Consider the following 16,092-nt stretch of genomic DNA (forward strand, 5'->3'; position numbering starts at 1 on the left):
ATGGCCACCATCGCAGAAAACTCTGCCAGTTGCAAAGTAGGTCAGGAACGAAGTCTAGACCTGACAGATAGGCCAGCTGTATGTATTCTATTCGTTTGTTTTCAATTGTAAGATTTTCGAAACAATGGGTTGCTGAGGGTGGGAGTGGGGTTCTATATATACATCGTTATAACACTTCAGTTCTTGGTCTCAGACCACATCTAGTACGGTGGTTTGAGGTACAATGTATGTCACGCATCGTTGGTAGTACTTAGCTTATTGTTACGAACGACTGATAACTGACATGCGCCTCGATTACATTTTATTCCTTCACCTACCTGTTGAAACGTTAACAGGCAAATCACTTGTCTGGGTGGTCGGGTGGTGAGAAATTCTCTCAAAATCAAACAGTACGCTGTCACAACATGCCACTTGGACTGAGGTCGATTGCAACCGGGGTCGTGACCCGAGTTGAGATAGATGACATCATTGTGACCTTCTAAGTATGCGCAGCACTTTTATCCGGGAGATTTCAAACGAATGCACTAATACAACCATGGTTTAATATTCTTTTTTGAATACCCATCCAACTACTTTCCTCTCACTCGTTTTAGCCCAGTTTTGGTCTCTTGCATTTCATCTTAAACTGAGATTTTTGGTGTCCGACGGTGCTTTTCATATGTTAACAATAGACGTTGGAGATTCTATGTTTTAACATAGACCCGACACGAAAATGTAGGGTTTAAGGGTTTACTTCAACTGCAAATGTCTAATCTATTCACACCTTTTTAAATTCTGCTCCTCATAAGACTTCAGCAGCTGTTGATTATCAACCGCTGCACAAACTTCAACACTTTTCAAGGTCAACACCGGTAGAGGATTGCTAATGTCAAACACTGTGACAACATATTGGCAGCTAAGGGTATGATTGTGGTAGGTTTAGTAGAGTTGGCCCTACACGTCACATGGACTTTAGAGTTCGGCGCTGACAATGATCTCAATAAGAACTATACGGCTTTCAGAATTCCCGAACGACTATCACCACCTACAGTTATAAACTGTTACATTGTAAAACATAGACGTTGGAGAGAGAGAGAGAGAGAGAGAGAGAGAGAGAGAGAGAGAGAGAGAGAGAGAGAGAGAGAGAGAGAGAGAGAGAGAGAGAGAGAGAGAGAGAGAGAGAGAGAGAGAGATGTCTTTATATGAAAATTGCTAGTTGTTTTCAGAGTGCGAATCGAAATTAAAACAAATGACAAAGCGGAAAGTAAAGTGCTCTACACCGATAAAGAAATAGTTAATGTGTTGATATCTCCACATCTCGGTGAGTAAAATAGTAGTATAAAATAATTTGACAAGATATACAACTACAGGAGGTTTACAAGGAATGTAACCAGATGTACTCAAAATTTTGAGTATGGTTTCTGAATTGAATTCAACCTTTGACTTTACTAATATAATTTGATCAAATTTACTTGTGTTTTTGGAATGGTGGTACCAAATAAGTAACGATTATTCAGAATAATCTAGTGCCAGTGGACTTCAAATGTCATTATATTTGATTTTTTTTGAAGTTCAGTGTATAGTCATCCTGTCAACTTTGAATATAACTAGTACTTGAATATATGAATAATTATCAGTTATCATCTTCTGTAACTAATAATGTAGTTATACATAGAAACAATATAGAATATCATTGGAGGTGACAATAATTTGAACTTTCGGAGAGGGAGTGTATATTTTCGGTGACCCCCCCCCCCCCAAGTATTGCACCACCATATTGTTGTGTTAGGAACATCCAAGTGAAATTAACCCCCTCGATTGTTTTATACTGCCTTCACTAATCCTAGCATGATATAATTAAACTCACAATTTTATGTGAACTTATCCAAGTAATTATTCAGCTGACTGTCAATAGTAAATCATAAAAGTTATGCTTTCCTTCACCAGATGCCAACACAAAACATGCGATTTTGATTCAAGCCATAGCTACAGATGCAAAACCAACAAATCTACAAAATGAAAACAACAACAAAAGAATAGAACAAGAAGAACATCTAAAACAGTGCGAAACACAACTGTCTGAAAGCAACCCATATGCTGATTGTCTTGCAGAGACATATGTGGATAAAATGCACAATTTGGCTGGAAATAGAGGAAGCCCTACTTGTTACATTAAGATCAAATGTGGAAAGTAAATTCATTTCCAGTGTATGCTACGCCATGAAAAATTATGGAAGATTATTACAGTAGAAATGGCAAAACATGGCATAATGGTATGAACAACCCATGTTATTAGAGCTAATTGGAAAACCCTTAAGAAATTATACATGCAGGTCATCGATAACAGAACGCAGACTGGGGCTGGAAAGAAGACATGTAGGCACTTTGACGATTTCAACAATTTGTATGGTATGCGAGAGGGCACCAATCCAACTTTTACCATATATTCACTCAACACACCTTCACCATCAATAGCAGCATCAACACCAGCTACAGTAGCAGCTGGAGAAACAATAACAACAGCAAAATTACAACTACCAACATCACCATCAACATCAACATCAACATCATTACCATCAACAACAGCAGCAACAGCAATGGGAACAACATCAGCAGCAGTAACTAACACTACAGTAAGACTTGAAAGATTAAAACAAACAACAACAAAGCCAAAATGTCGAACGAGAAGAAATAATGTATCGGATAGGATATCCCACAAGACAAAATCATATGAATTTTTTCAAACATTGGGTTGTCGGTGGCCGAGCGGTTAGCTCGTACGCCTCTTACCTCTGCAGTCTGGGTTCGAACCCGCCTGATGTTGGCTGGGTTTGATTTAAAATTTAACTAGGTCTGCATGTAAGAAGGGTGATGCTCAGTTTGACCCTGCCGAACAACGCAGGTTTTCCCCGGGCACTCCGGTTTCCTCCTGCTTCTTCAACACTAGGGCACTAGGGCGCTGCTCTTGCGGCGACCATTCAACAAATTTCCGAATTTATTTGGACAAATAAAGATTATTATTATTATTATTATTAAAGAGTGATGAATTGAAACAATTCCTAGAGAAACAAAATGAACAGAAAATGAAGAGAGTTGATAGAATGTTAGATTTATTTGAACAATCTCTGGCCACGAAAGCTAGCAACTGACAGTACCTGCCTGTAAAGTAGGATTAGGAGATACAACCAGTGACAAGCAAGCATTTACAAGCAGAACTTGTCATAAAAGGGAAAGTAAATTACTGAATTTGATTTAGTAACAATGGGCACTGCATGTTCGAACCACAGAGACTGATAATTCATTTCATGATTTGATATGAACGGCTTTATCTCAATTCCATGTCTACAACTTACAAGAAATGTCAGGGGAACTTTATTTCTGAATGTTAGATATTAGGTGAAGAGTCTGTGTAGTTACAACGTAATGTGTCAACTGTTTTTATAAACCTGTTCATTTATTTATTTACCCTGTTTGTAACAAGCCATGCTTGTCAACAAGTTTACAAGTTTAAAAGTTATAGAGATAAAACAAGTTTAAAAGTTTGAAAGTTATGGAGATAAGACAAGTTTAAAAGTTTAACAATTATAGAGATAAGACGAGTTTAAAAATTATAGAGAAATGACAAGTTTAAAAGTTTACAAGCTATAGAGATGACAAGTTTGAAAGTTATAGAGATAAGACAACTTTAAAAATCATAGAGATAAGACAAGTTTAAAAGTTATAGAGATAAGACAAGTTTAAAAGTTATAGAGATAAGACAAGTTCAAAAGTTATAGAGATAAGACAAGTTTAAAAGTTTACAAGTTAAAGAGAAATGACAAGTTTAAAAGTTATAGAGATAAGACGATGATTTCCGATGCGAGTCTCAAACGAAAAAGCGGGTCTCGTGTGAAATAATACGGTGTTTTTAGCCGATAGGACAACAATACTTCATTTCATTAAATCTTAAAGAACAGATATTGCAAAAGTGTACCAACGTTAAAGTTAGTGAAACGTTGACTTACATATTGAACACATATTGCCTGGCCATGAGGGCTATAGCACCCGTTTATTACACCCGAGGGACTGTGAGTTAACAGAATCACATGCTATTTCCCGAGGCCTCGGGAAATAGCATGTGATTCTGGTAACTCACAGTCACGAGGGGGTAATGAACGTGTGCTATAGCCCGAATATAGGCCAGGCAATATGTGTTTTATAATATACCTCAAGCTGTGAACTCGCGGTGGCAGACGACATCGTCGGAAGCTGCCATTTTGACCTGCTGTGAACTCGCGGTGGTCAAGTGACCATGTAAATGTTGATGGAACTATTTCCCTAGGGAACTAGTCATTCTATTTTCCTATCACGTGACTGATTCTAGCGAATCATGGCACAGCATTATCACTAGGTATATTATAATTTTTACTAATGCTATAGTCATCATCTGTTAGGTGGTCTACTGATACATCGTCTCATGTACTGTTTCCTATTACAAATGCCCCCCCCCCCAGCAAATGCCCTGCATAGAAGAGTAACAATTCCATGTAGTGATTAACGGTTTCTTCACGTGATTTATATTGCGTCAGGCTGAATATAAGTATTGTCTAACATATAGGTTCATTCTTTTCTTAATATATATCTCAACGACATAGCAAATTCTACCAACTCCTTCCAGTTTCGACTTTTCGCAGATGACACTAACTTATTCAAATCTATCGAAGGAAACGAGATTTATTTTACCCACATAAATGTAGATTTTCAGAAGGTGTGTGACTGGTGTCGAGCGAACAAACTAACTTCAGTGTTGAAAAAACTAATTACATGGTCATTAAAACACCCCGTAAACCTGTGAACATAGAGGGTAGTCTGGGAATAGATGGAAGTAAATTGAACAACGTCTCCTCGACAAAGTATCTTGGAGTTTCTCTTGACATCACTTTTAACTAGAAGTCCCACATCCAAAAAGTTGTCAAATATATTGCCCAAAAGGTCGGACTTATCTCACTACTCCGACACTTTATTCCGACATGTATCTTCTGTTATTGTACAACTCGCTAATTCTTCCACATATAAGCTACTGTGTCGAAATCTGGGGCAATACTTACACTTCTTTCTTGGAACTAATATATTTACTTCAAAAGAAATTTACACGTCTTATCACTTTCTCTGACTTTCGCGCCCACACTGACCCTTTATTCAAACAGCTACATATTTTACCAATTCATAAACTTTGTGTATTTCACACCTGCCTCTTTACTTTTGATTTGTTACACAATCGTATTGCCCATGATGTAAACCGCTATTTGGATACATTTTCACATTCCTATTCTACTCGTTCCGCTACACATTGCAATTTCTACGTACACAAAGTAAACCTACACAAAGTAAGCACAGTGTAAGATATGCAGCCACTCATCACTGGAATTTATTACCAAGGCACATTAAAGACATCACTGATAGGAATAGATTCAAATCAATTTTAAAGGCTCACCTGAGTAATTCATAGAAAACACATGACATGTATTTTTTTTCTCTTATTAGTATAAATTTTATTTAAATTATTGTGAGACATGTAAATATTTTGTACAATTATTGTATCGTATTTGTAGATATCCCTTTGTTTTCTTACTTTTTGTTGCCCAGTTACACACTTGTATTTTTTTTCTTCTATATTTATTTTGTCAGGGCCACAGACTAGACTAGTTGAGATCGAACTATTTCTGTGGGCCTCACCAGATATATTAACCAATCAACCTCCTTTTTGAAACGTACATAAAAATGTTATTCTGTTTTGTATCTGGTGAATACTCAATTCAATTCAATTCAAAGGATTCCATTTTCAAAATATCATGGCATACGTCAAAGAATAGTCTATTCGAAAGTGTGTTCTGTAATGATCTGATCAGACAGAGTGACAGTGAAATCATAACTAACAACAGATGTCTTATCATCATTAATCTTCGTAACATTATCTAAATCAGGTTGGAGATCTGTCCTGCGAGATTTGGCATATGGTGAGAAAAATATCAATAATCCACTAGTGATCATGGTTGCACCGGATAGAAAGAATACTGAACTGTAGTTTCCACTTCTATCATACAGTAAACCTGAGGTAGATATAAAATGGATAGAAGAAAGGGTGGCTTAAGACGAGAAATCAACTCACTATTATTCACTGCTAGGATTGGGACGAAATGACAACAATAATAATAATATGGGATGATGTATAAATTCACACCCCAGTAAGATATAAAGACACGTTTGTATTAAACTGAGTGTCCAGGGTGGTAAAATTGGTTTGTTTAAATCACGTTGCATGCGATTATTGAGAAATATGAAGTTGAGATTTCTTTTGTTCGATTCAAATATTCCACATGAACATGAATTCAATTCACATCAATATTCGTGAAATTGTAGTGGAACGTCTTATGCCTGCTGGCAAACCAAGATCCAGATACCTTGAGGTGGATGTTGTTGTTGTTGTTGTTGTTGTTGTTGTTGTTGTTGTTGTTGTTGTTGTTGAGAGAAATACGGAGATATATGCAATGCAACATTTCGTGGGGACATAGACAACTCTGTTTATTTTAATTTCTTTCAGTCGATGTTGGGTCATGATAATTACATGTCATGAATATTCAAATCAAAACAGTTTAGGGACATTGGATTACACCAAGGGAATAGTGTGGTTCCATGTAAAATTGAGAGTTGGTGTCAATAAAACAGAGAAAGTTTTAATTTCACCTTTCTCAATGTCTTTATTTATTTATTTACAGGTCATGTCACTCTTTGAGTACACTTTTAATAGCTCGCGCAGCGGCAGCGAAGCTGCCGCGTAGCGGCTCAATGACTAGTACGCATTCGCGTCGTATATACTATGCGAAAAAATTTGGTGGTTCTCCCAGGGATGCATTGCGGCGCGCAGTGACTATGCATGCGTCTTCCATATACTACGTGCAATACGTGCATCCCCCACGCGCTACCGTATCGTCATATAGCATAGGCGACATTACATCGCCATGCATTTCAATATTGTAACAGTAGGTCTGTTGGCACGGTTATCGTAACATTGTAACGAGTATCGTGGCATCGCTGTACCACAAGGAGAAATTGTTACACTATTTGGAAGTTTGACGCAGGGCGGTACTGATACGGACCACTGATGACATAGCGCAGTTGAATTTCCGGGTTGTGGAAGTGTGGTTTTGACGTTTATATTGTCGATAATTGATTTTTTTTAGATGTTCTAAAAAGAATATAACTGCTTTCCTATGTTTGTTGGTACAGTAACATTCCTAAATCATCGAGTTGAATTCAGAAATCGTGATGTTCGGCAACATGTCAACAAAATATTTGTCCAAAGACCAACGTTGGTTGAGGGTCTATGATAAGTTGGCTGATTGAAAATGAACAATATTAATCTAATGGCTATGATCGTTTTTGTAACCAACAACTGCATAGAGTGTTGACTTTCTTTACTTCTCGTCTATATCAGAGAATTAGATGTCATTCAATAAAATAAATTTTGATGGTCAATACCCCTGGAAAATGACCCAAATCAAGTGTATCAACCCTGGCCCAGGCAGCCGGTCACAAATGAATCTACCCTGCGCGAGCTTATGGGCTTTGCCTAGTTATGATATTATCAATATACTTTAGTTAGTCGAATACCAAGAATGCGAGTAATGATAAGTAACAGAAACTCCAATAACAGCTTTTTTTAGTTTGAAACAATATAATGTAATGTAAATTTCTTACCTGCAGCTGGCGGGCCAAGAAGAGCACCTACACCCATAGCAAAGAAATCCCAACCGACAGCAGTTCCCATATCCTTGTCGCCTACACACTCCCTTATAGCTACTGGTATTATTGATTGGTAAACTCCTCCACAAAGACCCATAACACTTGCCATCACAGCTAAAACCCCGTAAATATTTGTCAGTGGAATAGTCAGAGCAGCAACTCCAAATATTCCCACACATAAACCAAGGAGCCGCGTGGGAGATACTATTTTCCTATCAATGATCACTCCATGGCATAGTCGTGCTACTAACCCAACGCCTCCATAAACAGTGAGCAACAAGTCTGCATTTAATTTTGTAAAACCAGAACTGACAGCTCTCCTTACGAGAAATGACATTGTGATCATGAACCCAAACCCCTCGAAAAATTGTGCAGCACATATAATAGATAATGTAGGGTTTTCAACAAATAATTTCAACCTAAGTTGAGAGATTGCAGAGCCCACTTTTAGTTTCAATGACTTTCTCTGTTTCTGACTTTCTCTGTTTTCAGTATTTACACAAGCTTGTTTACTCATATTGAGATTATTGGTTTCATTGTCAATATTGCACATATGTTCAGATGAAGGAATGGCTTTATTGATTAGATGAGACGTACCATCTACATGGTTTGATGTAATTGGTTTGTTATTCCTTTGTCTTTTCATATAATTTTGTTTAGGCAGTGATTTCCTTGCTCGCTTCGTAGTGTTCAGTGGTCTCATTAATGCACCACAGACCAGAACATTAGCATTGATTCCACCGACAATCATCATGGCACCCCTCCAGCCGTATAATTCTATGAGATAATGAAGCAAAGGTGGAAATCCAATCACTCCTATACCAATACCACTGTAGCAAAGACCATTTGCAATGGCAAACTTCTTCTTGAAATACTTGCTTATGTGTATGATTGCAGACATAAACATTAGCCCAAAACCAAAACCTAAAGTGGTTAAAGAAAATAATCAAGCATATTTTTTAAAGACATTTTCAAAACACATTCATTCCATTACACTGGCACAACCTCACGTGTTAATAAGCCTTTTACTCAAGAACAAATGTTTGCATTAAAACATGATTAACTTAGTCCTATATAACATTAACGTCGATGCATGCCTTCTATAACATTACAATTGTCTTTTGGCATTATTAGAAAGGTTTATTGCATATTAAGGAGTTCTTGTGAATTTTTTTTATCCGTATGATAAATTACTTCATCGTTCATATGCTCTGTTTAATATCGTACTACAAGGTTTGAGTTCAGTCAAGTGCAAGTAATGGTTAAGTGTATGTAGAATATTGTGAGTACCTTTTAATATGCAGAAAAAATACATCCGAAAAAACATATAAGCTCAGCTTGTGCCCCTTTAAATGTTGGCAATTTTTTAAAAACACTTTACCTTGTAACTTTGCTAAACATAACGTTTTCAGTATCAAATCTTTATAGAGAGAGAGTGTTGTATTCGCCTTTGCAAATTATTCAAAAATAGACCAGATTAATAGCTTTGTGTTATGAGACTGAATTTGATGCAAATTATCTTCCGTTAAAAAAATTAGAACTTTTAACAACAGAAATCATCCTGTAAAATAACTTTTTTGTCGGTTATTTGTTAGCTTATTGAAAGTGACCTTATTTTGTAAATATTCTTACCATGGATGTAAACGATCATATGATGAATTGAAAGAAGGTCTTCATTCTTTAGAGGTTAAAACTCACCAACTAATATTCCATATGTGAAGTACAGAACTGCTAGTGATGGTGCAAAGGAAGACAAAACAATCCCAGCTGTAGAAAGGACACCTCCAGCCATTATGGCAACACGTGATCCAAATCTGTTCGCTAATATCGCTGCGAGTGGACCTAGAAGGAAGAAATTTATTTTAGTGTGAAAGGAAACTTGTAATTCACTTTTTTCATATATAAGAACAGCAAACTTTTGAAATGATTCTAACTTGCAGGTCAATCCTGGATATTGTGCTGTCGTTGTAGAATTACTATATCTCTGAGTAACTCCACATGCATACATCATACGTGATCAAAAGTTCCAAGAGTGTCATGGTTTACTCTCCTTAGAACAAACAGAGTGTGCACTTGACTGGCTAGACTATTTTCAATGTATAGTAAATTCTGCACTTGTGATCTTTCATGTTGACAAATTACTATGTCGGTGCTTAGCTGTTCAAGATATAGAATCACCTTCAGTATATTCATCAATGTTCAACATTATTCTAATATAATATTAATTGCTTTTTTAAAGTAAAACCGTGTTACCTCCCATAGAGGATTATATATTGAGTAAGGAATAAATACTTGGTTAACATCATTATCTCTGGCTCATCGTATAAAATGTGCTCTCGGCTATATCCAACATGTCTCAACGTAACATACACATACATATTTTCTACATTTTTGGCACACATATATACATATTAAGATATTAGTATATATTGTGAGTCAGAGAATGATGATTCACACGAGTTCATGGCTGCATCATTCGTGCACTACAATATGTCCATTCCATAACTATTACAATTAGCCCTACCTGAACAATCCAATACAGCCATAGCTATTGATCCGATCAGTGAAGCTTGTGCAGTACCCTCTTCAAAATATTCAACCAACTCCACCAAGAAAATCCCACTCGTCAAAGTGCTGCCACCAATTATGATATATATCATCATTGCTGCTATAGCAACAACCCAACCATAGCCACCATCAGGAGGATTGTCAGCATCAGCAGGTTTCTCGTCTTTTTCCATCCTATCAAAGTATTTAAAAATAGCCCCAATGGCGTTGTAGCACAACAGTACAGGTTTTAATAATGTTTACCCACATGCTGATCCATGCTAGATATAGATGTTCATTTGCTGAATGATTACCTAGTTGCCTATGCAGCCCTGTTGTTATCTTTGCAATGTACATGATCATTTGGCTGTTGCTATGGGCGTGTTCCTGTTGCTAGATATACTTGTATACATTTTTGAATGTTTCTTCACTTGTCTATGTATCCCTGATGTTATCTTTGCAATATATGTGGTCATTTGGCTGTTGGTATGGGTGTGGTTTTGTTGCTAGGCACATTTGCATACATTTTTTAATTTTCTTCACGTATCTATTAAACCTGTTGTTATCTTTGCAATATATGTGATCATTTGGCTGTTGCCATGGGCCAGGTCTTGTTGCTAGGCATATTTGCATGAACTTGTTGAATCATTGTCCATTTGTCTAGAATCCCTGTTGTTATCTTTGTGAAATACACCACCGTTTGGCTGTTGCTATGAGCGTGGTCATGGTTGCTAGGGGTATAAATATTTTGACGAAAATCTGCAGACTAAAACTAGTAGAAACATTTCACCAAGTACCTTTTGAGATTAATTGAGATAAATTTCAGACCGATCTGCCCAGTAGTTTTTGAGTATATTTTGACAAGAAATCACATTTATGGCCCAAATCACACACTGGTAACAAGATGATTTTGATTTGAACAAGTTCCCAACTAGACACCATAGGTAATTCACCCATCAAATATCATGGCAATCGGTCCAGCGGTTTTTTGTTTACACACACACACACACACACACACACAGAGATAGACAGACAGACAGACAGACAGACAGACAGACAGACAGACAGACAGACAGACAGACAGACAGATAGATAGACACTTTGCCATGCCTATTGCACTACCGAACCTTAGCAGTTCAGTTTTGCTTAAAAACCCCTCTTTTTCGAAATAAGGTTATGTAACTTGATATCTTACATTACTTTGAAAAAGACAAAAACACGGCTTTTGATGAAGACGTGGTGCCCCATCATATTTAATGGCTATCCCACCGTATTAACTTGTTGTCAATGTCGAAGTATAGTATCAGTCACTATAAATTCCAGCTATATGTGTACTGTTTTCCTTTCCTGGCTTCAAAATAACATTTGACCTTCAAAGTCACAATTTATATTTATAAGGAGAACATTTCAGAAATGAATGTTACAGATATGTATCTATAATTTTGGTTAATGTTTCATTCTCGTTATCTTGTGTTTGTATTGTTTTCTGTTGCACCTCTGCCATATAACGCATATTTCAGTGATTACTTACTTACATAGAGATTGTCGCAAGCAACTAATCAGAAAGGCAAATATGACCACTATCGAAGATTAAATGCAAAACTCTGTCAGTTGCGAAGTCTGACAGATAGGCCAGCTGTATGTATTCTATTTGTTTGATTTCAATTGTAAAATTTTCGAAACAATGGGTTGCTGAGGGTGGGAGTGGGGTTCTATATATACATCGTTATAACACTTCAGTTCTTGGTCTCAGACCACATCTAGTATGGTGGTTTGATGTATGTCACGCATCGTTAGTAGTATCACTACATTTATAGTCAATATTCGGCTTATTGTTACGAACGACTGATAACTGACATGCGCCTCGATTACATTTTATTCCTTCACCTACCTGTTGAAACGTTAACAGGCAAATCACTTGTCTGGGTGGTCGGGTGGTGAGAAATTCTCTCAAAATCAAACAGTACGCTGTCACAACATGCCACTTGGACTGAGGTCGATTGCAACCGGGGTCGTGACCCGAGTTGAGATAGATGACATCATTGTGACCTTCTAAGTATGCGCAGCACTTTTATCCGGGAGATTTCAAAGAATGCACTAATACAACCATGGTTTAATATTCTTTTTTGAATACCCATCCAACTACTTTCCTCTCACTCGTTTGAGCCCAGTTTGGTCTCTTGCATTTCATCTTAAACTGAGACGTTTGGTGTCCGACGGTGCTTTTCATATGTTAACAATAGACGTTGGAGATTCTATGTTTTAACATAGACCCGACACGAAAATGTAGGGTTTAAGGGTTTACTTCAACTGCAAATGTCTAATCTATTCACACCTTTTTAAATTCTGCTCCTCATAAGACTTCAGCAGCTGTTGATTATCAACCGCTGCACAAACTTCAACACTTTTCAAGGTCAACACCGGTAGAGGATTGCTAATGTCAAACACTGTGACAACATATTGACAGCTAAGGGTATGATTGTGGTAGGTTTAGTAGAGTTGGCCCTACAGGTCACATGAACTTTAGAGTTCGGCGCTGACAATGATCTCAATAAGAACTATACGGCTTTCAGAATTCCCGAACGACTATCACCACCTACAGTTATAAACTGTTACATTGTAAAACATAGACGTTGGAGAGAGAGAGAGAGAGAGAGAGAGAGAGAGAGAGAGAGAGAGAGAGAGAGAGAGAGAGAGAGAGAGAGAGAGAGAGAGAGAGAGAGAGAGAGAGATGTCTTTATATGAAAATTGCTAGTTGTTTTCAGAGTGCGAATCGAAATTAAAACAAATGACAAAGCGGAAAGTAAAGTGCTCTACATCGATAAAGAAATAGTTAATGTGTTGATATCTCCACATCTCGGTGAGTAAAATAGTAGTATAAAATAATTTGACAAGATATACAACTACAGGAGGTTTACAAGGAATGTAACCAGATGTACTCAAAATTTTGAGTATGGTTTCTGAATTGAATTCAACCTTTGACTTTACTAATATAATTTGATCAAATTTACTTGTGTTTTTGGAATGGTGGTACCAAATAAGTAACGATTATTCAGAATAATCTAGTGCCAGTGGACTTCAAATGTCATTATATTTGATTTTTTTTGAAGTTCAGTGTATAGTCATCCTGTCAACTTTGAATATAACTAGTACTTGAATATATGAATAATTATCAGTTATCATCTTCTGTAACTAATAATGTAGTTATACATAGAAACAATATAGAATATCATTGGAGGTGACAATAATTTGAACTTTCGGAGAGGGAGTGTATATAATTACAGTGGTATATACAAAGCATCCCAACTTTGACGTTGTTGATAGTTTTAGTTAAAGATTCAAGTTCTGAGTTTCAAGGACACCTAATGTCAGCTTTCCGTATCAAATTTACGGTATGTATATAAACTACTAATGGTGTCATTTGATATAGCAGGACCAAATCGTGATACGCAGCCAGTAACGATAAAAATAAATTATTTTTAAGTTTGTTTGACTGTATTAATTGTAAGTTTTTCGTTCATATTTGGTACTTTTTAAAGTCAGGGATTTTTTCTTCTTCAAAATGTCATGAATATGAAGAGGGAATGATAAACACGTCAGTGTACTAACAGTTTTAAAAATGAAACAAGTGGTTATAAGTTTAGGATTTCTCAAAGTTTTTATTCAATCATATGTTCACTGTGACTTATTTTGAAGTTGTTCTTTGTCCTTGTTTGAAAAAAGGGAATTATAAATTTGAGCACTGCTATTCATTGATATTCAGATTAAAAAGTGTGACTACCTGGCTGTCCAATCTCTTTCCAAACAATATATAAACTTACTCTGTAGAAATGACTTAAAATTACATAATCTTAATTGCCTTCTTTTTCTAAATTCTAAGGTGTAATGTGTAGTACACAATTTTCAAAAAATTGCTTACTGGGAACTGTTATTAGGAATGGAATTTTTTTATGTAGTTAGGTAATGGTCTATACGTAATGGAATATCTCAGACCACAATATCTCTATAGTGGTCTGGGATATATATGAATATTTCACAGACAATAATAATTGATCCCACTCCCTGTCAAATGACACCACTTTTTGCAACAAAGGGGCCTTTGTCCCCACTTGTTGGAAACCTTGGCAGAACACTGCCGTCTACCCTACCCCCCCCCCACCCCCACCCCTCTGTTACGTTGGAGCAGCATGTGTCTTTCATGACTGAAGTCTTTGAGATTTGATGAGGGACAGGGCTCGAAATTAATGCCGTCGCGCGTACATTTTGCTGCATGTAATAATAGCTCAGAATATTTCCATCATTTTCAAAATGTTGCTTAAAATTGGTAAAAGTCATACTGCATTCCTAAAAAAAAAAATTCTTGACCAGTTTTTAGTTTTAAATCAGTTGTATCATCGGGGAAATGACCGACTCCGTAATGGTAATGCGTTTCATGACCCATGACATGCATGACCTTGGAAGACGTTGGAAGTTTACATTATTACTTTTAATTACTTTTAAACAGTAAATCCCAAAGGAGTTCTGAGTTCTAGAAATGTTTACATGTTATCTGATTATTTTGACACGTTCACACCGAAGAAAAATGTTTCATAGAAGTAATGATTTATATAAATGAAAATTCATCTAGCACACTGATGACAATCATGCAAGTGTTTCAAAAAGTTACATACTGAAGTTCAAATTGGATAACTTGAAAAAATTGTTAGCGATGTCAATGCCACTTTGATTAATAGGACAAATGTATTAGTACTCCTGATAAAATCACACAATAGTTCATGGCTACAGCTCGCACTAAGCCTTCACGACCTGGTATGGGAGGTTTGCATCTAGCTAGATGATCGATCGACATACTGCCTACAATAGGTTCTTATGAATTGTGACAAATATTTATGATAGCTGTTTCATGATAGGATAAACATATCATATAAACATATAAATGGTAAAGTTACCGATAGTGTTGGGTTGGCTAGAGTCACAAATGTGACAAACGCCCTCAACGAGACCACTCACGTCCCTGATAACAGCGAACGTTGGAATACGTCATTCAATCAATAAAACTACATTATCCGGAACGACCTTGATCACGTGATCCTTACAAGTGACATGTTGTATACATTTTACTTACAGTGTTTGTCGCTACCCAACCACAAACCCATTCAACCATGATTTGCTTACTTAGACAGCTACGGGAAACAATAAGCTGTTTTACCATGTAGATGTACGAACGCCAGTCCATTGTCGGGATTTGAAGACAAATCGATGGCATGTTTTTGAAGAGGCCTTTTAGGCCTTATTCCCCCTCCCCCTTCCTCCCCGGCACCCAACTCGTTGTTTCTAAGATCATAGGATTCAAAAGAAACAAATGGATTACATAGACAGATGATCACAGATACATTCTGACGTTTATGCCAGGCACGTATATTCAGCCTGTCGCAGTATAAATTGAAATAGTGATGATGATTTATGGCTTTGATTTATGGGTGCGGACCAAGAAATCAATTTTACTGGATTCATTGTATCATACTATGTATACATCTATACGAATACGTTTATCCACAGTTGAGTAAAAAATGTTCAGGATGTACGATAGTATAAGTAAGCAGTGACTATACCTAGGAAAATAGTGTTTTTAAAAACATAACAAATAAACAATGCATGTCCATGGCAATGGTGTACATTGAATAATGAATAAGGAGCAGGTAGCGTTTATATTGGACCTCCCTCTTGTTTATATGCGTGCGGGTCAGACAGGAGCAAGTACTTTCTATGTTGTATTGAATAGCT

The 16,092-nt window shown here is 36.7% G+C and overlaps 1 protein-coding gene and 1 pseudogene across 1 annotated transcript; one reads left to right on the forward strand and one right to left on the reverse strand.

Annotated features, from left to right (window-relative positions):
• LOC144433202 (uncharacterized) lies at positions 1 to 3,128 on the forward strand (annotated as a pseudogene).
• Positions 3,129 to 5,832: 2,704 nt separating this feature from the next.
• LOC144433204 (monocarboxylate transporter 12-like) lies at positions 5,833 to 10,502 on the reverse strand. Its single transcript, XM_078121512.1, has 4 exons — positions 10,286 to 10,502; positions 9,460 to 9,603; positions 7,717 to 8,685; positions 5,833 to 6,068 (listed from the first exon to the last, which is right to left on the reverse strand). The coding sequence occupies exons 1-4, from the start codon at positions 10,500 to 10,502 to the stop codon at positions 5,833 to 5,835; spliced, it is 1,566 nt and encodes a 521-aa protein (XP_077977638.1).
• Between the last annotated feature and the right edge of the window lie 5,590 nt (positions 10,503 to 16,092).

This window comes from Glandiceps talaboti, chromosome 3, assembly GCF_964340395.1.
Source record: "Glandiceps talaboti chromosome 3, keGlaTala1.1, whole genome shotgun sequence".
Taxonomy (NCBI): Eukaryota; Metazoa; Hemichordata; class Enteropneusta; family Spengelidae; genus Glandiceps; species Glandiceps talaboti.

Excerpts from the sequence above, each read along its gene's own strand:
- LOC144433204 (XM_078121512.1), bottom strand. The coding sequence starts at position 10,502 with ATGGAAAAAGACGAGAAACCTGCTGATGCTGACAATCCTCCTGATGGT. Across the intron at positions 9,604-10,285 it reads GGCTGTATTGGATTGTTCAG|GTCCACTCGCAGCGATATTA; the intron begins GTAGGGCTAATT and ends TCTTCCTTCTAG. Across the intron at positions 8,686-9,459 it reads CACATATGGAATATTAGTTG|GTTTTGGTTTTGGGCTAATG; the intron begins GTGAGTTTTAAC and ends TAACCACTTTAG.